At 47.7% G+C, this 23,069-nt stretch overlaps 1 protein-coding gene across 3 annotated transcripts in view; it reads right to left on the bottom strand.

Moving 5' to 3' along the window:
- The window catches only part of LOC149340418 (nephrin-like), a 620,707-nt gene that overhangs the window by 26,968 nt on the left and 570,670 nt on the right, over positions 1 to 23,069 (bottom strand). For all 3 annotated transcript variants that reach the window (XM_089549188.1, XM_089549186.1, XM_089549187.1), the window contains 3 exons: positions 11,860 to 12,150; positions 4,156 to 4,440; positions 1,417 to 1,707 (listed from right to left, as the gene is read on the bottom strand). In XM_089549188.1, the coding sequence (XP_089405314.1) occupies positions 1,417 to 1,707; positions 4,156 to 4,440; positions 11,860 to 12,150 (867 nt within the window). The remainder of the gene's footprint in view (positions 1 to 1,416; positions 1,708 to 4,155; positions 4,441 to 11,859; positions 12,151 to 23,069) is intronic.

A 23,069-nucleotide genomic window follows, 5' to 3' on the forward strand; every position in this document is an offset into this window, starting at 1 on the left:
ATTGACGAAGCTCCTATTCAGTTCAATAGGTCTTCAGGATTAATTGCGGCCTCCTGGGGCCAACAACTCAGATGCATGCCGAAAAATGGTGGCAAGAGTTCTGAAAGACATTGCTTTCTCGACGGGTTCGAAAAATTATGCCCGGATTGCACACTCTTGGCAAAGAAAAACCACGTCGAAAGAAAAAAAAAAACAGATGTAATATGAATGGTGGAAGGTTCATGCAACCTCTCAGCTGTATTGCTAAGCGTTGCACAAAGCTCCTGCTGAGGTGACGGGTAGAAGAACACTGGCCTTACTTTTGTGATGGGGCTCGAGATGTGGCCCAGCCACAGTGACAAAAGTTATCTTGCGCGAGTTGCATAATTATGTAGAGCACCAGCGTGGTCCTAGCATGACAGCCAATATAGATATTTCAATCGTCACAGTGGCGCTTGAAAGTGACACACTCACATAAAAAGAAGTTACGGAAAAACTGTTCTTTTAAAGTCGGCTCTGATGATTTCAAATTTGGTTTCTGTTTTTTAGACAAGCTATGTGCTCGTACGGTAAGGTTCTATGTCTTGGTTTTATGGTTTATGGAGAAGTTACGTCCCAAAGCGACTCAGGCTATGGAGGACAGACATCGCACAGTGCACGGGCCTCTACAATTTCACCTGCATAAAAATGCGACCATCGCACCCGGTATCGAACCGGTGTCTTTCGGTGTCCGTGTCCGTGTCTTTACTGAGCCGCCGCCCTGAGCCAGCGCGGAGGCTCGGTAAGCTTCTATGATAGTTGACTCATGCTACTAAGATTACAAAATTTAGCGCTACAAATTGAGGCATGCAGTGACTGGCTGCGTGCATTGTCAAGTGTGTCACCTTCATGGACTGAATTCTGTGATTTGAGGGGAGGCTTCAAGACAGTTTTACACCTTGAGAACCGGTGCTCTTTGATCATAGTAGCTGTGGAACTCCGCTTTGAAACCTATTGCTTGAGGCCACTTCGCGGAGTTTAGCAGATAGAACCGATAGCTAGGAGCAGCAAAAAGAAACTGTTGCTTTTCATTATCATCGTTATCATTAACTTCAGACGCGCCGAAAAGTGGTGCTCGTTTCATCTTCCATATCACCTACTTACAGCACCACCTGCTTACCTATAACGTCAGTAAGTTTTTGTTAACGCATTTGTTTCACTTAATTTGTTCCCAGGCGCCACCGCGGTCATAAACCATCTCGCAGTTCCTAACTTGTAAACATTTTCTTTTAGTGCCCACGAGTGACGCGATAGTCTGCTAACCTCCGCTTTTTAGCCCAGTCGCATTGTCAGATTTAAACACAAGGACACTAGGTAAGTTTCGGAACTATAATGGTCAGAGAGCTCCGCTAAGAACACAAATAACAAAGTAAAAGAAAGAACATAACGGCGTCAGACCTGCAGGCATGATGCTGAAGACGCACGGCGTCGCGCCCTGGCCCAGCGAGTTGGTGGCAATGCAGAGGAGGGCGCCGTAGTCGGCTTTCCTCCGGGGAGTATAGAAGGCTGAGCTGCTGCGGGGGCCCGACTGGTTGAAGGCGACGATGTCGAGGCTCTCCAGGCTGCTGTTGAAGCGCCACGTGAAGCGCACGTCTGGAGGGTCCGCCTCCACGTCACACGTGACCTTGGTGGTTTCGTGTCGGGCCACGTGGTACACCATCTTTTGCTTCTCACGGCATTTGGGAGGGTCTGGAGAGCGTGAAAAATAGAACAGGGGGGGGGGGGGGGGGTACACGTGGGAAAGAAAAGAGAAAGAGGAGTAGTACAATCAGAGGCAGGGGGCGCTAAAACCTACCATGTTGTCTTGTATTCAACTAATACGTATGAAAAGGAAAGCATATTTTCTGTTGCTGTAAGTTTTAAACTTTCACAGACACATTGTGTCCCTCTCAATCACATACAATGCGGGCAACGAAATGTACAGTAGGAAATCGTAGTGGAATTTATATCATAACCATACGAGTCTTGCCGCTTTTTGTCGTGAAAGGAAAAGTCCAAAAACACAATGCAAACGTTTATCTTATATTTTGTGCCGTCCTTTAACAGTATACGGGCCTCGAGAATTTCGCCGCCATAGAAATTCTAGAGGCCCGTGTACTGTTCGATGTCAGTGGGCGTTAAAAATCCTCAGGTGGTCGCAATTTCCGGAGCCCTTCACTACGGCGTCCCTCACAGCCTGAGTCGCTTTGGATCGTTAAACCTCCATAAAAAATCTCTCTCACGCTTTTCATAACAGAATAGTTGGCACTAATGTCCTGCTTTCCATCCTCGCATCTCATAAAGGACTGAGTCCTTCGGAAGACTGCCGACTAGTTTATATTGCCTGATAAATATTATTAAAGAAAAAGCAGCCATAGCTCAAGTTCCCTTTACATAGTACTTTTAATCTGAAAGCAAGGTCAGGTACCCATCTCTACAGAATTCTCAGCTCTTATACAAATGGCTCGAACTTACGCGTAATGAGAGTGCCACTCTTTTTTCTAAAAGTAGATTCAAGGAACGCCTTCGTAATGCTATCCGTCTGCTAGAACTACTTCATTTAAAAGCACTGCCAGCGCACGTGCGTGCCTTTTTTGGCGCACCATTTCGATCTCATTGACTGCAACCAATAGGTTACAAGACGTCAAGCAAGAGCAAAGACATCCAGAATGTATTTTCCTCAGGTGTCCCTATTCATGATCTTGTTTTTTTTTTTTTGCAAAGCAGAAGGCATCAGTTCTCTAAACTAAGCTACTTTGGGTAAGTAATTCGAAATAAACTTCTGAACCGCTGCAGACGATGCGGAATGGCAAGGGGGTTGCCTGATGATAAGATTATTGCGAGTTCAGTGGCCTTCTCCTCATTAGGTGTCTCTTCTTGCGGCCTTCCGTAAATAGGAGGCGGCACTCGTTGTGCAATGACCAATCAAAGTAGCACAAAATGATTGAAAAGCTTTGTAGCCCGAACGATAGGAATTAGAAGCTTGTTTCATCGCTTATGTTTCGGAAGCCGCTTTTTCTGTCACTAATACTGGTTGGTTGGTTTATGGGGTTTAACGTCCCAAAGCGACTAAGGCTATGAGAGACGCCGTAGTGGAGGGCTCCGGAAATTTCGACCACCTGGGGTTCTTTAACGTGCACTGACATCGCACAGTACACGGGCCTCGAATTTCTCCTCCAAAGAAATTCAACCGCCGCGGCCGGGATCGAACCCGCGTCTTTCGGGCCAGCAGCCGAGCACCATAGCCACTGAGCCACCGCGGCGGCACTAATACTGGAAAAGCTCTGGTGCTCCTTTGATAGATTGCTTATTAGCAAAACAGATAGGCTTCCAAAAACAAGATGAAGGAAAAACACGTGCGTTTACTCGTATTTGGAAACGCATGAAGGGATATTATTTGTTTTGTTTTTTTTTCCCCAATATCTGCGCACAATGTTCTCTTGATACCAAAGAAAATAAGTTAACAAGCCGCAGGAAATTTTGCATTGAAACGCGCCTATGACAATCCGTATGACGGAATCGTCTACCGTGCTTGATCACTCGGTCCTTACCGTGTTTAGGTTTTCTGACTGAATTCTTAGCTACCGAACACATCGCAGAAATTCTTCCCATCAAATGATGTGCATGTCACAGAGGAAGGAATAAATCAAGGTTGCAGAAAAAAATGATCACCACCTATCCCAAATCTTGTTTTAGGGTTTGCTCTTCATATACGTATATGTATGGTTGGTTATGGGGTTTAACGTCCCAAAGTGACTCAGGCTATGAGGCACGCCGTAGTGAAGGGGTCCGGAAATTTCGACCATCTGGGGTTCTTTAACGTGCACTGACATCGCATAGTACACGGGCCTCTCGAATTTCGCCTCCATCGAAAGTTGACCGCCGCGATCAAACCCGCGTCGTTATATATATATATATATATATATATATATATATATATATATATATATATATATATATATATATATATATATATATATATATATGCCAATATGTGAGGATATATTCCAAAAAAAAAACGAAAACTTATACTATACCGCGAAATTACTGCGATTTTCTCCCACTGAAAGCAAAGCCGCCCTTTCCCTAATAGTGAATTGTCGGCACCTAACGTTGGAAGACAGAAGTAGTGGAGCTAGTGGCAAGCGGCGTACTCACAGTAGACCATGAGGAAGACCTTCTCGGAGACGCCGTGTCCCAGCTCGTTGGTGGCGGCGCACTGGTAGTGGCCGGCCTGTTGCCTCTGCAGCCGGTCGATGACGAGGCGCACGTTCTCGATGCGGATGCCCGGGCTGGGCTCTAGCTGGGCTCCCTCGTGCAGCCAGCCGACCTGCTTGACGGGAGGGTTGGCCTGCACGTTGCAGTCGAAGTACACGCTGCTGCCCTCGCTGATCTGCTTGCGCGCGTCCAGGGAGACCAAGTTCAGCTGCAGCATCGGCTTGACTGCGCAGGTAGAGGAACAGGGAGAGGGTAAAAGGGAAGCGGAGAGGTAGTAAGTAGTGGAAAACTTTTATTGGCAAAGAAAGAAAAAGACTCGAGGAGAAATATACAATAGGTGTTGTCTTCATTTCAAGACTGCACTGACCTTGACCGCCGCTCTTGCCTGCGCAACGAGTGGGCGCTGGGTATCAAGCTCTGAGGACAGCAGAGAGGTCTCCCATTGCTTCTTCGTTGTACGAGTTATGATGTCCAGGGGTTTCGGGCGCTTACATCCCAATGTAATACGGTATGTATCGGGCCTATCTTCGCATCACGGACATTCGCCTTTATAGCGCTCGGGGAAAATGATGTTTGGTTTATGGGTTTAGCTTATGGCGGTTTTATATCCCAAACCGACTCGGGCTACGAGGGACGCCGCAGTGTAGGGCTCCGGAAGTTTCGACCACTTCTGGTTCTTTAACGCGCACTCACAGCGCACAGTACAAGGGCCTCTTGTAAAGGTTGGGGAATGTATCGGTCTGGAGTTGCCTCCAGTACCGAGCTTCCTGAGCGTTAAGCTTCTTATGTGGAGGAGGAAAGTGCTGTCATTGTAATTGGGCTGTCATTGGGGTCGTGTGCTGTAGGTGAAGGGAGCTTCTACAAGCTTCTGGCGCTTCGTCCCGTCTTACTGCCTTGTGTTCTGTATTTTTTCGTGCCTGTAAGCAAATATGTTCTAGAACAGAATTTGAGTCGGGGTTGGAGCCCGCTTCTTTGGTATGTCCTCGAGCTCGTGCGTCCGCGACCTCGTTGCCCTCTAATCCCGCGTGATCAGGCACCCATGTTATCTGATGTTTTAGGGAGGAATTGGCGCTCACAGAGTTGGTTACTATGCCCTACAGTTGTTTAGGTATTCTGGAGACACAGACTAACTGCTTTCATCGTCTACGTCAACCATTATGAAAAAAACAGTATGCGCTACGCGCATGAAAATGTCTGACGAGAAGGCTGCAAAAAATGTATACCAGAAAACCACCAGAGATGCCGCGAATATAAACGCTAGCAGGCCGGCTAACCGCGCCTTACTATGACGCCGATGATGAATAATTGGCTTAAGTTGCAGCTGTGTAATCTCTGGACCACGGCACGACAAAACTGGAGGTGTTACTGCAAGTTGCGGTGAGCTCTACTTTTGCTCTGCACACCTGTGCACACAATGAACATCGCGGAACCATCCAACATCTCTTGTAGGGGCCGTGTGACAGTGCGGCTCCTGCCATACTAAGTGTTGCGCGCCAGTGTCGTGCGCGATGTTTGTGCTCGGAATTGGTGCGCGGTCTTCCTCCCGCGTGCTTCCTCCGCGTTTGGACCCTACTGAACTTTTTACTTTGGACACTTCGTGTTTCGGACACTTGCGTTGCTTGTGAGTGAATGTATGTGTGTTGCATCGGGCGACATCGGTCGCCGTAGTGTTTCTTCTCTTTTGTAGAGGGACGGCTGTCCCTTGTTTGCTCCAAGGTCCAAATAAACTTCTCTTCACGCTGAGATGGTGCCGTGAGGTATTGGGCAAAAAGAAATTACAAGAAGTTATGAATATATTGTCACAGTTTTGGTATCCTTCAGAAATGTTACTAGTTTACAGATGAGGGTTTTGTGCTCGCGGTTTATCGCACTGAGTCAGCATTTTAAATATCGTAAAAAGATGTCCGTCTGGGAGTTTTTATATCGACCGCGCCACAGGAATTTTTGATGAATACAAAAGGGGTGAGGGGGGGTTGTTAGAATATGCTGAATGCCTTCCCGTAAGCCACCACATGCTCATGAATGCCGAGCAGTGCGATGATAGTAGGGAAGGTAGTTGCATGCGTATGAGACTTTAAATTTTATGCTGTGAATAAAGAATCTTGCGGCAAACTACTCTGTGCCCCAGAAAATTTAAAGCTTGACCAGGTCTGTAAGGACAAAGTTCAGGGAGTATGCGTCAATGTAGGGCTGTCGCACGCATATTTTTGCATATGCTCTGTTGAATTGAAAGTTCCGCTGGATGCCAGTGAGTCTTGGCATATGATCAATCATGATCTCGGTGGCCTGTTTGCACCAATAGCTGCTTACTGCCTTTATGTCTTCGAAAATACAAATACAGCATACAGGCATACAGTTCGCGTGGTGTAGGACATCGCAGTCATGACAGAACCGGTTTTTGGAATTACAGAACGGACCATGCAGCTTGTTGGCCAAGCTCTTGAATAAACTCAGGTGCCTATCATAGAGCAAAGCTTACCCGCCGCTGAAGATGCTCTGTGAGAAAGCCAATGGCATACAAATTTTCTCTTCTCTGTGTGTGTGCCCCTGCATGCGTGTGTGCCTGCGTGTCTGTTTGTTTGCGTGCGTGAAGATGTGCGTGTTTTAATAATTAAGTATTAAATATTTAGCTACTATTAATTTAATTTTAATAGGCACACAGATCTCCGACAGGTGAGAGGCGCCGTCCTGAACGTGTGGAGGTGTTTTTGAGTTACAAGTTTATATTTTATTTATTCTTTCCCTCTGCACTACCTTCATCAGTTTACTCACGCCCAGTGGATCATGTGTCCACCGCGAATGAGGCAGTTCTCGTAAAATTTCATCGTTCATATCCCAACTTAACCTGCTTACGACAATTTCGCTTGGGTTCTTCTAATGGTGGTTCATTACTGAAAATTATTTCCAGCTTGTCGAAACCTCTTCTTGCAATAAAAGAAGGCTAGAAGCCGCAGTTTTATTCCACTTTATTATCTCAGGGATTTCAAAAAAGATAGGGGAGGAAGGAAAACCTTAATCTCTGTTGCTTATCCAAATATTCAAGGCAAACCATTTCACCCTCCCTTGTTCATTTGGTTTGTGTATGTCAGTGATGAAGTCAGTGTAGTGGCCTGGTTGCTGAAATGCTGAAAAAAGTTAATGTGCTCACAGACAAGAAAACGATCATTGTTTTGACAATTTGCTTCTTTTTTTGTTCAAGGCTGAAGGTGGCAGTTTCGAAAAAAAAATACAGTAATACACGCAGGTTCCCTCTCTGACACAACTTGTCAGCAAGTCGGACGAAAAAAAAATAATGCCCACTCATGTGCTAGAGTACAATGCTTAAAACTTCCTGCTTCAAGAATAACTTGCAGTTTAGAATGCGTCGCATCAGTTGTTGCGCGTTGTAATAACCAGTGAAAGGCTGTGGTCGTATTGTTGTTCCTCCTCATCGGCAAACAAAGGGGACACCATGAAGTTGGAAAAAAAATCAACACTTTGCGACTCAGCATGCTAACCCGAATGAATGAAATGCGCCAACTATCCCACCAGAAGATAACACCGAAAGAAGCTAAAAACTAAATGTTGCTAACTAATCCGCTTTGCGACAACTAATCCGGTGGCGGTGGGGTGCCCCTTAAGCACAGGGGAGAGATTATGCGGGCGATACCATTAACTCCATCCATTCCGACAGCCGCCTCCATCATTGCCGGGGTAGGGACAGCGATGCTCCCCGCGAGCTCAGTGTGAGGCGATAAATTTTAACGGGTTATTAAATTAGAGCCATCGCCTGAGCAAACTTTTCGGCGGCAGCGGGCAGGGTGGCGGAGCTGCACTACACGAGCGCTCGGAAGACGAGAACGGAGGGGTGGGAGAACGGGAGACGGGGTGGCTGCAGTCGCTCGAAAACGGCGCGGGATATCACCAGCTCCAATCTCGCCCATGGCGGCGGCCGCTGAATTGGAAGCGTTGAGGAGGCGACGGCGGCGGTGAAATTTCGCCGCGTGCGATGAGCATTTCCCTAGAGGGTGATCCCTAGCTGCTCTCTCTTTTGCATTCCTCTCACAGTACAATAGCCGGGAGGTATTACGAGGAAAGCCCTTGTTAGAGTGGACTTGAGTAAAACTCCCAAGCCAGGGGGCTTATGTGGCGACATGAAAGGGCCGGCGGATATCGTCTTCGCGGCGCCTGAATAAAATTAGGCCTGCCTATAATGAGAATTTTGCGGGCCTTGGGCTTGTGAGGCCTGTCGACGGTGGGCTCAGCCTGAAAGGCAGCCCATAGGCGAATGCACGTATGAAGCTAGCGCAGCTTTGAAAGGAGAAATAGGTTTTGAAAAGAGCAGGAAAACCTGGCAAGAATATTACAGGCGCCATTATAGCTCAGCTAGAATACTAACGCGAGAATAATGGAAATGTGGCAGATGAGCTTATCGTGGGTAGAATATAATTAACTGCATATTTTTCGCATACACAGGAGTTGCGTAAACTGCAGGTTCAACGCACGGCAGTCACTCCTACATTTTTGCCGATAAGTTAAGGCAGTAATTTTTTTATGATCTCGATACACGTGTATTTTATGCACCAAACTGCTTAGAACAATGCGCGAAGCAAAAGGCTCCTTCTGTCTGTTAAAATACATCGCAAATATTTACTAATGCGTGTCAACACTAAAATTATCCTTGCTTTTGGTATAACTTTATAAATGCAATCTCTGCGCTGTTTGGAATCAGAATTAATTTGCACTGAATGACATGAGAGACAGGTTTATGTGAAATAGTTTTTGAAAAATAGTAAAGTCCGAAAGAAAGAGCTCAACTAGGGATCCTCGCGTCATTGTTTCTGGTATGGTGAGAGCTAAAACGCGTTAACTTTTAAAACGTACCCTTTTGTCAACCATAATTGGGAAGAAATACATCTTATGTTCAGCGCCATGAATGAACATTAGGAAGAGCAAGATGTACGGATATTGTTTGTAACCTTTCTCTTATCAGTACGAAAGCTAGTTCTCGGTTGCCACCATTAAACGCGAATGAAAACTGTGCTCGTACAGTGAAAATCACGCGTAGCTATATTAAAATGTCACGTGAGAACAAATGTTTGCGCTAAGAAACCGGAGTGGTAAGCATTTGAGGTGAATGTGGAACATTTTTCGAATATTTCTGTCAATTCTTATAACCTTGACTTTTGTATACAAAGCCAAAGAACTCTCAGGGGCCAATACTTGCAAAAGAAGAGGCTAAACCTGTCTTCTCGCTTGTAATTAGATTAATCTCTGCTTCGTCATTTAATCAGTCCTATATAAAGTACCCCAGTTCACGCTGCCTGCCTGCTTACAAGCAATTAAATTGAACTAAACCTCCTTAGAATTAAAATGTCGCAGATGTACACTAAAGCCCGGAATGCACTGTTATTAAAGCATTCTGTTATTGGAATGAACAGGCGCCTTTGGGAAAAACATGTTTTGGCGTCACGATCGATTGAGAGGGCGTGTTTTTAAGAAAAGGCTTGCGTGCCACTGTGGGCAGGCTTGCGAAGTTAAGCGAAGTGATTAAGCCCAGACCCGGACGCCGCAGTAATTGTAGGCAGGCTTCGTTAGCGTGCTTTGCGCATCATGTCCCTACAGAGCGCTCTGAGTTTTGAAAAGATGCACAGCGTGACAAAACGTGCTATTTTTAACCTCCAGTGGCGGCCTATCTCCCTCCAGGAGTTTCTTTCCCATTAGAGAAGCATTTCGCTGCAAGATGTCAAGACTGTGTCCAATCTGGCTAGCGGAACTGTATTTAACAGTCCTTTTTTTCGCCTTTCACAAGCACGTGAGGCACAGCGCTGCTTCGATGTTTAAAATTCCAGTAAATCGAAAAATTAACCTATAGGTGGTAATCCGAAAAGTACATATGATAAAACTGCCGAAAATGAGAACGGCGTATGGCTTCTCTGCAGAAGCTCCTTTTAATGAGGGTGAGGGTATAGTCGTACACTCGGATAGAACGAAGCGGCTTTCTCCGCCGAAGGAATTCCTTCCAGCCAATGGCAGCAGCCTTCTCATGAGCCAGCTAGCGTGGCAATTCAGGGAGTGGCAGAAGAAAGGGGATAGCCCCCTCCCTCCATGCACTGTGACGCCACTCCTTGCATTTTCACACTAGCAGGTTCATGACAATCGGCCGACGCCATTGGCTGGAAGAGGGTCCTCTGCCCGGGAAAAGCCACTTTGTTCTTGAGTTGTATCGGACTGTAGCCCTCCTACCATCGTTTTGGAATTATCATATATTTTGTTTTATCCATAAGATTCGTATGCACTGTGGGAAGGGGGAAGCAGTAAACTGCGACATTCCGACGGAAGACAGCGTACTGAAAACGCGGACCCATGCCCCAGCTGGACCTCATGCAAGGATGTTTATGTAACGGTCATAAACGCCTTCCCACGAGTGATGCGGAAGTTATGTGTTGTGAAGGGGCGCCAAGTGCCGACAGGGCTATTTCGATTGCCTGCTGCAAATGTTGCCTCGTGTTACTTCCGGCACGTGTACACTTTGTATATACAAGCATGCATTGTATATACAATGCCTATACAATGTAATGTATATACAATGTACATACAATGTAATGTATATACAATGTACATACAATGTATATGCCTGGGAATTGGACGCTTTTTAGCGTCCAATTCCCAGGCATTTGCACCCGCAGTTCTCTGCCTTCGTTTTTCTCAACGCAAGGGAGGCGAAAAAAAAAATGATAAACGCAATTTTTCTTCCTTTTTTTTTTACAGAGCGCCTTTTTTACGACTACATGCACGATGTCCCCCAAATCTAGATGCACATGCAGATTCTCTTCTTGATGCGATTCATTCTGAAGCTTGCGCAGTAAACCTTCACTTCGCGCCGTTCAACAACGGGACCACAAAGCCATAATATATGCATAATGTTTCCATAAACTAAAGCTTATTTTCCGAGCTGTACATTTCCCTGCTGTCCCACCACGATCGTGACCGTACTAACGTTTATTCTTGGCTCACTGATTTCTTTCATTATTTTCAGTTAGAAGTTTTCATCTATCTCGACTCACTGCGCAAATATTCCAGACCAATAAAACGTTAAGCAAAGCGTGATAGTGTTTTTTTAAACGTTAAGAAATGGTCATTCTTAACTTAATATTCCTAGATCGCGGCGAGCCCTCATACCACTGACAGCGCAGAAGCGCAGTGGTTAATTGATGCGCCACTGCACTGGCGGGTGGCTGTTTCTATCACAGTCACCGATAGGCACTGTGCGACCCATGTTGCTCTTCACAAGCAGCCTCTCGCGATCAATCGTTAGTTTAACTGTCACCTGCCTCCCATTGGCTACAGCTGGTGCGACGCTCCTCCAAACTTACCCCAGCTTTCCTGAGTAAGTCGGGTAAGATCGGGTTTGTTCGGGGCACAAGACAAGACTACGAGAGTCTTGCTCGGGGTTGGTACGCCTGGAATGGTGCTTTCGCACTAACGCCACGTGAGAAACACAAAAGTGCTGTCGACCTCGGGCTGAAAGCTAAAAACGGGGAATTCTTACTCTTCTGCCGCATTGTAAATTTCAGCCTCAGTAACCAGAGCAACTATGCATTGCGCTTTCCCTGCTGCACCCGTAACGCGAGTGGGGTAGGCCATGAAAACCTGTCCACTTACAGTGCACGTCCAGGACCCAGTAGTCGAATAGCTCACTGTCGGGCAGGTGCGGGTTGAATCCGCGGCAGGCGAGCCTCTTGCCGTTCATGTCGGCGTGGGCCTCCAGGTGTAGCACGCTCGTGGTGCGCGTGGCGTCAGTCGCCAGCGTAGAGCCGTTGAGGGGAACGTCGTCCAGGAACCACTGGATGGCAGCTTTGGGCTGGGCCCCGCGCGCCTGGCACTCAACGTCGATCACTTGGCCGTCCAGAAGAACGGGTTGCGACGTCACGATGTCCACTTCCAGGGGACGCACTGCGTGAGACAGAAGAAGAGGAGAAGGCATTTCTTAACCGGGTAATAATCGGCCTTTTTGTGTTATCGCCTAAGATGAGGCACAAGCGGAAGATCTTAGATGAGTCTTATTTTGAAAGCGGTAAAGAGCGACCGATGAAACGTACACCCCCCGTCAAAAGTATACAGCCCAAGGGGTTTGCTTCGAAGCTTTTTAGCGTGGCTCCCTGGCGCATCAAGCAGTCCAAACCTTGGGAGGATTGAGTACGCAATGCCTTTCCTCTTTCGACTGATCAAGGCTGCTGAGGATGCATAACGAGCCATGCTGCAGGCCTCACAATCAAACCGTTTGGGCTGTATACTTTTGACGGGGGGTGTACATGAAGCGAACAAGCTCGCATGAACGATATGCAGTAGCTGATAGTAGAAGGAGAGTATGTTTAAAATTGGGAGATGCAGTGACGACCATCAGCCTCTGTAACGTGGAGCCGGCGGTAAGAACACGAAGCATGCATCGCGGGACCTAAATGGTGCATGGCAGAGGCTGCCCAGGAAGCTGTGAGGCCTTGAGAGGGTACGTGACTTTTCTGCTCACACCTTACGCGATTTGATTGGATTGGAGCAAACTTTATTTGTGCCTGCAGTTGGGCGCTCGCGCGCCCCGACGAGGGCCTACGTCGTCTATGAGGCTGCCGTTACTCGGCGCGGGTCTCCGCTCGCCGTTGCCGGCGCGCTGGGTCCCTGCCTTTCGAGCGCCCCGACGAATCTTTCGGACCAAGGAGCTGATAGCTGTGTATGTGCAACCTGCAATGCCCAAACAGCGCTGCACTTGCTTCCCTGCGCGCCTAAAGACTGCTGCTGTGAGCTGCTTGGGCCGCGGCAAACGCGAGCCCATATTATGAATTGGACGCGCGCGACTTGGCTGATAATCCCTGCTGCCTTGGTGCCTTCGGTGTAGCCCAATTAGCTGACGTACGGCACGTGTGGCTTCGAAAGAGCATGGAAGCTCGCGCCTTTTAGCGCAGTCAGATGGACTGGAAACGGGCTACATGTTAGAGTCACTGGATACTAAAGGTGCGTCTGAAAAACTGCTTGCTTGTCTCTATAATCTTGTCATGGCGTGCCCGTCGACATGCAAACTTCACTGCGGGTTGGCTGTAGGCGCCGAGCTGTGCACCTGTCAGTGACGGTAGCGTGCGCGCGATACAAAGCCTTGAGTGCGCGGCGGTGTCCAGCAGGGCTCCAGCTTTTTTTTTTCTGCTGACACGGCCTATGATCAAAGTCGGATGTGTCGTGCAGTGAGAAAACTGCTGGACGAAGTTCATCTACAAAAACCAAACCATAAATTTCACAGAGAAGAACTGGCGCACAAAAATTGTGCAGGTGTGGCCGTTAAAGCGTATATGTCAATGAAAACTGTTTGAGAACAGGTGGGGAATTTGGTCCCTCGCGTTTCGGTGCCAGGCGACACAGCTTGTGGGGGCAGCCAGATCTCGAAAGATCTTGAAAGTAGGTTGGTAGGCGAGTATTTAATAGAAGGAACAGCGTTTGCAGGCTTATCAAGCGCTAAATATGTTACCGAGCAACCCCTGTAACGTACAGCCGCAACGGAAAAAGATTAGCACAATGACGTGACACCGGAGCGCCAGATAGCAACGCTTGGCGCTGCGGTTACGAGCACGCCGATAACAAAAGTGCCAACGGCTATTCGCGAAGCAGGGCGCTGCGACAGCCACACAGTGCGATTTTCGTCACTCCGGTGACGTCATTGTGCCAATCTTTTTTCGTCGCCACTGTACGACGCCACGTTCCCTGCTTTTTTATGTGAAGAAAACGAAGAACATTGCGAACGCGCAGCCTTGTAAAGCTTAAGAAAACGACAAAACGCGCTTCTATAAAACCAAGCGCTGTTATCGCAAACACTAACAAAGCCATTTTATTGTCGACTGACTCCCCGTAATCCTGAATAAGCTCGCATTCGATTCCAGTTCGACACACCGGTTAACTGCCCCAGTCGGGCGACCCGGAAGCAGGGATGTAGAAGCCTATTCCACTGAACTAATGAATGCCGGCCGCTACCGACGACGGGGAGAAGGGGAGGAGGAAATGCGAACGTTAGCGAGGCAAGTACAAAATGGAAGTAAAAAAACAACCAGCCACACGACCACTTGAACAGCCGTATCCGCACGCACACATTCTCCTCCCAGAGCATTCTCCTCCCGCTATATCCAAAGGAAGAGCAAAAGGATTGCACTTGGCATTTTTACCCCTTCCCGCTGTGGCATGCGCTCCAGATCAAACAGGATCTCTGCCTTGCCGTTTGCTCTCTTGTAACATATACGAGAAGAAAAGAAAGAGGAAAAAAGTAGTTGAGAAAAGGGACGGTGGACGCTCGCAATGTTAGCACGGTGAAGAGCCCACTCCTCGTTGTACCTAAATCGCGCGCTCTCCACTTCTCCACAGCGCGTGTGTTCGTGTGTACGTGGACTAACGCGTGTGCGCGCGCTTTCAGTGCTAGAAAAGATAAAAAAAAAGAGAGAGAGAGCTGAGCGCCGGCAGCGGTGAATGAATGCACAAATTATGCAGCCTCGGGTTGAGCGGGGCACGTTTAGCCGGCAAGCACCGCGAGACCCGGTATGTGCGTGCGTGTGTGTGCGTGCAAGCGTGTCTGTGTGTGCAGAGTGCGCGTAGCCCGGAAAATAAATAGCAGTGTCCCGCGCGAGTGGCGACCATTTTCTGCAGCGCTTGGTTCCACGAAAGGGAGCCCGGCCCGTGTGTGCGAGTGAGAGTCGGCCGACGTTGCCGTCCCTGTGCCGTGGGCATATTGTCTTACTGCTTTTCCCGCCTGCCACTTCGTTTGTGTTGCTGAAGCTTTTCTTTGTCTTTTGCTTCAACCTCTGCGAACATTTGGGAGTCGTTTCAGAGACACGGCGAAAAAAAGTATTCACTTCTATTTCTCCCTCTGTAAACGAGACCCGAACGAACTGCCTAGGTGGACCTAAGGCATGGAGCCTTGGTGGGTGGGGGGGATGAAGTGTATCAGGAATAACGAATCAGCAGGGTAGAGGAAAAAGGAAGAATAACGAGATAACGAACAAGGTAGCAAATGGGAAGACAAGAAGGGATAAAAGTGAGCGAAAAAATCCTAAGCGATCGACGCGGTGCTCGAGACAAGTAGACTGAGCGCCGGTGCCCACTAACAATCCCCCCCCCCCCCCCCTCACTCGCGCTCGCACGAGGCATCGCTCCGTCGGCAGCGGCTGGTGCGTGCGGCTGAGCGTCGCAAGAGCGCCTGCACTCGACATTTTGAGCCGAACCGGGCGGCGGTGGATCCGACTTTTGAAAAGGCCGCGCCCGCTGAGGCTATAAAAGACGGCGAGCGGCTCGAACGAGACGACATCGACAGGGCCGACTTTTTTGTCTTCTTTTTTCTTCGCGTTTTCCCTCCCGCTGTTCTTCTGGATCTCCTTTTTCACGCCATCATTTCTTCCTCCCTGCTCCCTCATCGCTGCCTTCAAGCGAGAAACTAGACAGCGTAAAATAACAGCCGAGAAAACAACAAAATCGGGATAAGAGGAGATAGAGGTAAACGAGAGCTTCGTCTGCGGCGCGTGGATGTTCAAAAGAGAGGGGCATCCCATTCGACGCGCGAGCCGGAAAGTCGAGGCTTGTAACACCACGCGGCCTGCCTATTGTGTTTCTTGCCACGCATTGTTTGGGTCCATTCTTCGCTTCTCTTTTCCCTTTCTTTCTCTTTTCTTTCGCTCCTTTTTGAACCTCGGCTGCATATACTATTAGCCCGGCCAAGCACGGACGAAACACTCTGCTGCAGCGTTGCGCGCCCGCAGAACGAAAGGCAACACTGCGAGTGATGCAAAGGCGCACGCGATTTAAGTTCCACGCAAACTCCGCCGCTTCTCGCTCTTCTCGCATTCCTCCTCTCCCCCTTTCCATCAGCCGGCGTTTTAAGGAATAGGGAACAAATCGAGGAGGTAGGGTGGCAGGGCGAGAGGGTGGGAAGGGGAGAGAATTGTGTTTCTCCGGTGCCATTTCGAACGTGTCGGCAGCGCGCGCGCCGCGTTCGTGTGTCCGCGAGGCGCCGGCTGTTCGATCTTTCTTGCGGGCGGAAAAATACGCGCTGGATTTGCGAAGCTTCGTGCACCGGCTTTCAGTCGAGTTCCTCGCGCTCCAGGCTGTCGGCTAGTAGAAAAAAAAAAAGGCGGAGGCAGTCTGCCCGCCAAAAAAAAAAAAAAAAAAAACACCGGGAGAAAAGGAGGAGCTTTCGGCAGAACCGAGAGGCACCAACGTTGCGTGGCAGAAACAAAAGGATGGCGATGCTTCGACGCGCGCACCGAAACAGAAGCGAGCGAGGGACAGGTGCAGCACAAACTTGAAGTAAGAGGCCGCGGGTAGCAACAAAGTGCACGAAGAAATGAGAGGCCCTGTCAATGAATAGAAACGCTCCGTTCCTCGGAACGCTGAAAAAAATATGTTATAAAAATAAAAGAGGGAAACTTCGACAGAAAGAATAAAAGGAGAGAGCGGAACGGAGCCGTACTGTATTTTTACGATGCCCTGCTGCTCAACAAAGGAACGAATCAAGACCGCGAAGTTAAGAAACAAGCGAGAAATGGAAACAAAGCGTGGGTGCCCTCTGCAGTGGAAGGGATTGAGGCGCCCGGGGAACTGGTCAGGGGAAAAAAGTGAAAGCGGGGGTGGAATGTTATCGCAAGACCACAGGCGGTGGCGGAGCCATAATTCGGCGGCTGCGTAAAGACGGCTGCTGACTTCCCCTTCCAGAGCACCGCCGTGCTTTGTTGTGTTCCACGACAGACAACACAGACAGCCCGGTGGCGCCGCCGCGCACGTGCTGGTCCGCTAAAAACTTTCTTGCATCCCCGCGCCGTGCCTTGGCTGCGCAAACAGAGCGAAACGTGACGTGGCCAGGTGGGAATTTGAAAAGAGCAAAAAATAAATAACTCGAAACAGGAAAACTGAGAGAGCGAGTGAGCGTGAGCCTGTTGCAGATGGGAGAGCCGTGCGTGTGCTTCTATAGAAACACATGGCGGTGCATGTGCTGAGGTTCGCCGTTGTTGCTTCAGCTCGGTTGGAAATGCGCTCACGCATACATTCGGAGCAGTGGCAGCGCCCCCAAGGAGAACGTACAGACAAGTTACCACTAAGAGTAACTCTTCAGTTTCTCCGAGCCCCGCTCAGAGCCGAGGAAAGCGCGTTGCGAAAGAGAAAATACGGCCGCATACGTTTTGCAACCGCAGCTGGAAACGAGGAAGAAATTTACGATTACGACGGAAAAACAAAACGGTTCGCCGGTACAGTTTCTAAAATAAACGACGAATAAGAGGAAACAACGCGGGCGGAGGGCGATTGTTTAAGCCGATTTTAACCAAGCTGAAGAATGACACATCATGGTTAGTTGACCGAGTACAGAGAACCTTTCGCAGGAACGTCGTCTACCAGTAGCCTAGTTTGCAGGGAAACTCATACCCAGGCTCGCTTGCGTCTAGAAGAGGCGCCGTGAAGCACCGCTTGCTTAACTGAGCGCCGGAGCACGTCCTCAGACGCAGGCGTCTCTTCAGCTCGCGGTTTTCGCCTGGTTACCCTATAGAACGTGTCTCGCGAGGCTTTAGAGACTGCTTCGCCCGCGGCGATCACTTCGCCGTGAGCGGTGGTGAAATGGCTTTTGTGTTTCGCTCTTATGCTACATGATGAGGCGCAGGTAGTAAGAAATAGCCCTCAGTGAGAATAAGTAATGAGCAGATAAGACCATGCAGCCTACCGCTACCTAGAGGATTCCCTTCGGCTAGTCTGGTTGCGGTTCCCAGAAAACCAAAGGCCGGCCTTCTTTGCGCTTTCGCAATGTAAGCCATTGACTGCATGGAACGTAAGCAAACTGAACCTCAAAGCATGCGGCCCCTTCCCCTCTTCCTCACAGAAAGAAAGAGAGAGTGAGAAAAAGCTACCACTGAGACTGAAATTAAAATAAAGCTTCCATGGAGCGGTCTATATTTGCATGTCCGTGTCTTTTTTTGCCCGTCTAGTAAGCGAATCACATCTCTGAACCACCGCACCAGAAATTTAATGAGAACATCTACGCGTTCCGCTGCACAGAGATTAAGCGCCCTCATCAGGGTAGCGCACTTAATCGCTCAGCGTGTCGCAATTATCTTTTCAAATACACTATCCTGTCCTTGTGTGTTTGCCCAGAAACTGTATTTGAGGAGTAACAAACTGCGACGCAGCGCTCTGAAAAAAGCTTCGCCGGTTCTTCTTAATGACTCTTATACTTAGTATGCTATACAATATGCACTCTAACAGCGGGGATTAAAAAGGGAGCAGGCTATCCTCTAGCGTACTTTTTTTTTACTTTCATACAGGCGTAAGTGGGTTTATAGCGTGGTAGGCGGGTCGGAACTGGCAGCCTGACCCTTATAAAAACGCTCTATAGACAGCCTACAGACTTCTTGTAGACTTTATTGCCTTCATATATGTATATTTCTTTTTGTCTATTAATAGTCTATAGACAAATGTCTACTGAAAGTGCATGGTCATAAATCTGTAGATTGTCTATAGACTGTCTACAGCATTTGTATTGCCTATATAGACAGTTCTGTAGGATTTGTCTGTAGTCTATAGACTTTATAAACAGAGGCCTATAGGCAGTCTATACACTGTCTAAAAAATTTGTTGTAAGGGGAGCGTGAGCCTAAAGGACGAAAGGAGTGCTTCTCTAGCTACCTTAACAAAGGGGTGCTAATAAAACAACCACTGCATATTTATCGGGTCATCTTAATATCCAAGGACGTTGTGGTCGAGGTTGAAGTCAACAGATTTCTTCCCAACAGACTGCTTCTTTAAGCCTGCATCCTAGGCTACTAAGCTACTAACTCTCTCAGTTGCTGATGCTAAGCCGTTTAGTCCTGCCCTTTAGTTCGGATCACATTTCACTGCGACTCAGAACAGATTGAATGGCTTGGGAAGTTCAGGGGCACAGACTCTCAAACACTCGTCTATAGAGAGCTCGTACAGCGCACCTGGGAATACGCTGACGTCATTGGCATCATTTACAAGCGGCCTAGAGTTCGAAACAACAATTTGTCGTCCGTGCTTGACCATGGCTTACTTCTGACGTCCCAAAGCTATACACAGTCATGCATGCTGCGATGAATGTCAAAAACGCACAATAGATCTCGCCGTCCGAGCCCTCTAGACAAGTGTATGGACCTTTGCATTCAAGAACGACTAGTCATTGAAGAATGCGTACCCATACATTTTCCGCCTTGTAACCGTCGTGTGGGTTCGTCATCTATGGCGCTCACTTCCTATATTATTGCAGGCTCCGTATCTTCAGTACCTGCCAGCTTTTGGTTGCCAGGACTCAATTTTTACACCTAATTCACATTGAAGAACAGTAATAATAAGGACCCTCTACGAACTGAGTCGGTCCGATATAATGCAAGGAACAGCGCATTGCTGGCATGTGCCTATACATCAGTGCCTTAAACACTGGAGTTATTTCCCTGCGCAAACAAACCTTTGAGGATGCGTACATGAGTATCAAGACTCGCGATTCCTTCGCGGAGGAGTCAGTTCCAGCACGAACGTTTACATTTATTGGAGCTGGTTGTGAGCACCAAAGGCAGCAATATTAGCAGAGCAAGCAGAGGTGCATGCTTTGCCTATGCATACACAGGGACGGCTAAAGAGTGGGCCTCGATGGTTTCATTGCTTAGAATGGGTAGCCCTCGTATTGTACGCCGCCATTAGAAGGCTTTGAGAGGCGCGCCTTGGCTGGTTATCCCAGAAGGCGACAGATCTGCTGGCACTTTAAACAGACGCAGATTAACTGAAGACGCAACGTAATGTCGTCTGCGTGGTTTTGATGGAAGTGAATGAATTGAACCACTGGCTGAAATAGCACGAGCAAAGTTGAACCAAAAGAGAAAAAAGTGGCATGGTTTTCAACGTAGTTAAATCGAGTAGACGTGCGAAGGCAAGAGACTTTGAGGGTACCAATGTCACCTTCAAGGCTACCCAAATATCAGCTACAGCTTGCGCGACGCTCCTCCGAACTAACCCGAGCTTACCCGAGTTACTCCAAGGTTTCGCAGAAGATTTTTGGTTGGAACTATGTTGACTAGTGCTTTCACACTAAAATTGAAGTGCGCGAGAAACTACTGATGAGTACGAGACAGTTCTTAGTTCAGAGATTGGTTTTTAAGTGTGCCTTTGACACAAAGAAAAAAATATAAAAACGCAGATATGATATAATCTTTAGTGGCCTCGGACAAATCTGCATTTAGGTTTTCAAGAGGGACGATGCAAAGTCGAAAGACCAATGGTAGGCCTTACTACTGATCTCCGACCCTGAGACTAAACTACCACTCGTTCGACTGGCCGAAGCCGCCGCCCAGAGCCAAGACCTTCAGGCTGTTGTCTAGGAGGGTAGCCCTCCAGCTGCCCTCTTTCAGTTGGACATAAAAGTTGTCCTATCCTATCCTACTGGAGCAGATGAGAAAGAGACACGTTCAGGCTATTACTCTTTCTCAAATTATAGTTTAAAAATCTCGCTTAATACCGCCTTTCCGCGAGCGGCAAAACGTATATTACTAGTGGCGCTATTCAGACAAAAAGAGAAAAGAATGGGTATAGCGTTTTTTGCGCAAACTGATTTCTAACTGTAGGAATGTTTAGCATCAATACATAGAAAAATTAATAAAAAAAAGGAGTCCGGGGCTTTATTTAGGTGTCTGCGTGGAACAAAATGCATGAGTAGAGGAAGAAATGAGATCGGTGTATAGTTTTCTTAACGGGGTGTGTGCGCGAACTAGTGGGCAATATACTGAGCAAACGGCCCCCAAACAAAAAACAAAGAAATGCATTCTTCGTTTTTCACAGACAGGGTATGGAGCCTCGTCTAGCGCCGCGCATGTATTGCACAACAACGGGTAGCAAGCAGCAAGGTCATAGCGAAAGCATATATCAGAACTCAACGTTACACAATAGGGGCCGCGCGACGCCAGCCATGCACCGAGGTAAATTACGTGTAGTCGCGCAGGCCTAACTTCGCTGCATGCCCGATATTCATGTCTACGCGTGTATGAAAAATTGCGACTGTGCCTCGGATTTGAACGCACGATGACAATGAAAAGAGACAAGAGAGCGAGCACCGAAGAAAGAAGGCGAGCTGGGAGTATGGACGTGGATGACAAAGAGTTCTGACGTAAAGAGCGCGGCGTCTGTCTGAGCATGGCCTGTTATTTGCTGCCTGGGCTATTCTTCCATCTTTTGCATGCAGCGCGCTCGTATCGCAACGGAGAGAAGCAGCAGTAGTATCTGGAGCTTAGTCCTGTTCTCCGTCTCATTGGTGACGTATTTGTCCGGGCTGTAAAATCGCGACCACCATTTTTCTCTGACTCGAGAAGCCCCCCTCTGGCGGTGTTTCTTTAACCAGGATCTCGCTACGCTTCATTTGGCCGCGCTCCGCGAATGCTTTTTTCTTTGTTTTTATTACCATTTTACCCCGTGGCGCACCGAAATTTCTAACTAGCGCTCGCAGACAGCCCTGCTGAGTTGCTATGCAGTTTTTGCTACTGAATGTGGACGGTGCTGCATGGCCGTTATTGCGTCGACCCCTGTCGACAGCTGGCTCTCCTGTTGCACTTAATAATGATTAAACATTGTTTTGTAGAAAAAAAATGCAAAGCGTTATAACTACGTGATAGGATAAATCTTTTAAAGTTGCTTAACTGCGTCAATGTGTAGGAGGGTATGGTCAGAGGTTTTAGTGGTTTTTCGTGGTCCTATACGGGCTTTTCGTTATTATAATTTCTTTAGCGCGCGTCGTCTCCAGGCTATTTCACGTTCCGATAGTATTTTATTCCAAATTCATGCAATTTGTTTTCATTTACCGAATGCAATATGTGAAGACCTGCAGGTACGCCTTTAGCGACTGCATCGGCGTAGTTTTTGTTTTTTCTGCACAAGAGGGTTTCCTGAAGAATGCGTATTCTTTAGTGATGTAGTACAAGTAAGCATAAAAGTGGACGCACTTAGGCGTCAGGAATATGAGAGGGAAGTGTGGTGCAGTTATTATCCACATAAATTATCAATGTCATTAAGAAACAACAGCCATGCCCGTTAAGCAATACTGCAGGGTGCTTACGTGGAAGCAGTCGCAAACTTCGCAAAAGTCACTGGATAATTTTTCCAGTTACTCTAACATGGATGGATGGATGGATAGGAGCGCCCCCTTTGAAACGAGGTGATGGCAATTGCCACCATGCTCAGCTTTTCTTTCTTTATTATTTTTTGTTTACTGTGTTGGCAATTCTCTTTAAGATTCGCCATCATCTTTACCTACGGTTTCCTACAATTCTAACCTTATGCCACATCTCTTCTTTTCAGCCACCAATCCTCCAATCGCTTTTTGCTAACTTCCACTGCAGATCTATTTACATGACCATTGTTATCTTTAAACCCTAGGGCCTCAGGAAGAGTGACTGTGCCTGCATCGACATCCGGATGGATACCATCACATTTTAGTATGAGGTGTTCAATTGTTTCCACAGATCTACCACACACTGCACATGTGTCATCTTCTTCGTTAAATTTCTTTTTGTAGCTGCGCGTTCTAAGACACCCTGACCTAGCTTCAAAAAGTAGGGCACTGCCTCTTGAGTTATCATAGAAAAATTCTTTCCTGATCTGCCTTTTCCAGTATCGATATAGTTCTACACTATGTTTCTTTTCCATTGAATTCATTCAATTTTTAATTTCCGCGTTTTTAACCTGTCGTTTAATGCTCTTTCTTTCTCCGTCCTCATGACTGGCATACTTACTGGTTAGTTTTCTAGTTATTTTCCGCCACTCTGAGTCAACGCCCTTTCTGTATAAATATTTAAATACCTTAGCTGCCCACC

Source organism: Amblyomma mixtum, chromosome 6 (genome assembly GCF_055824585.1).
Source record: "Amblyomma mixtum isolate Tamu chromosome 6, ASM5582458v1, whole genome shotgun sequence".
Classification (NCBI taxonomy): Eukaryota; Metazoa; Arthropoda; class Arachnida; order Ixodida; family Ixodidae; genus Amblyomma; species Amblyomma mixtum.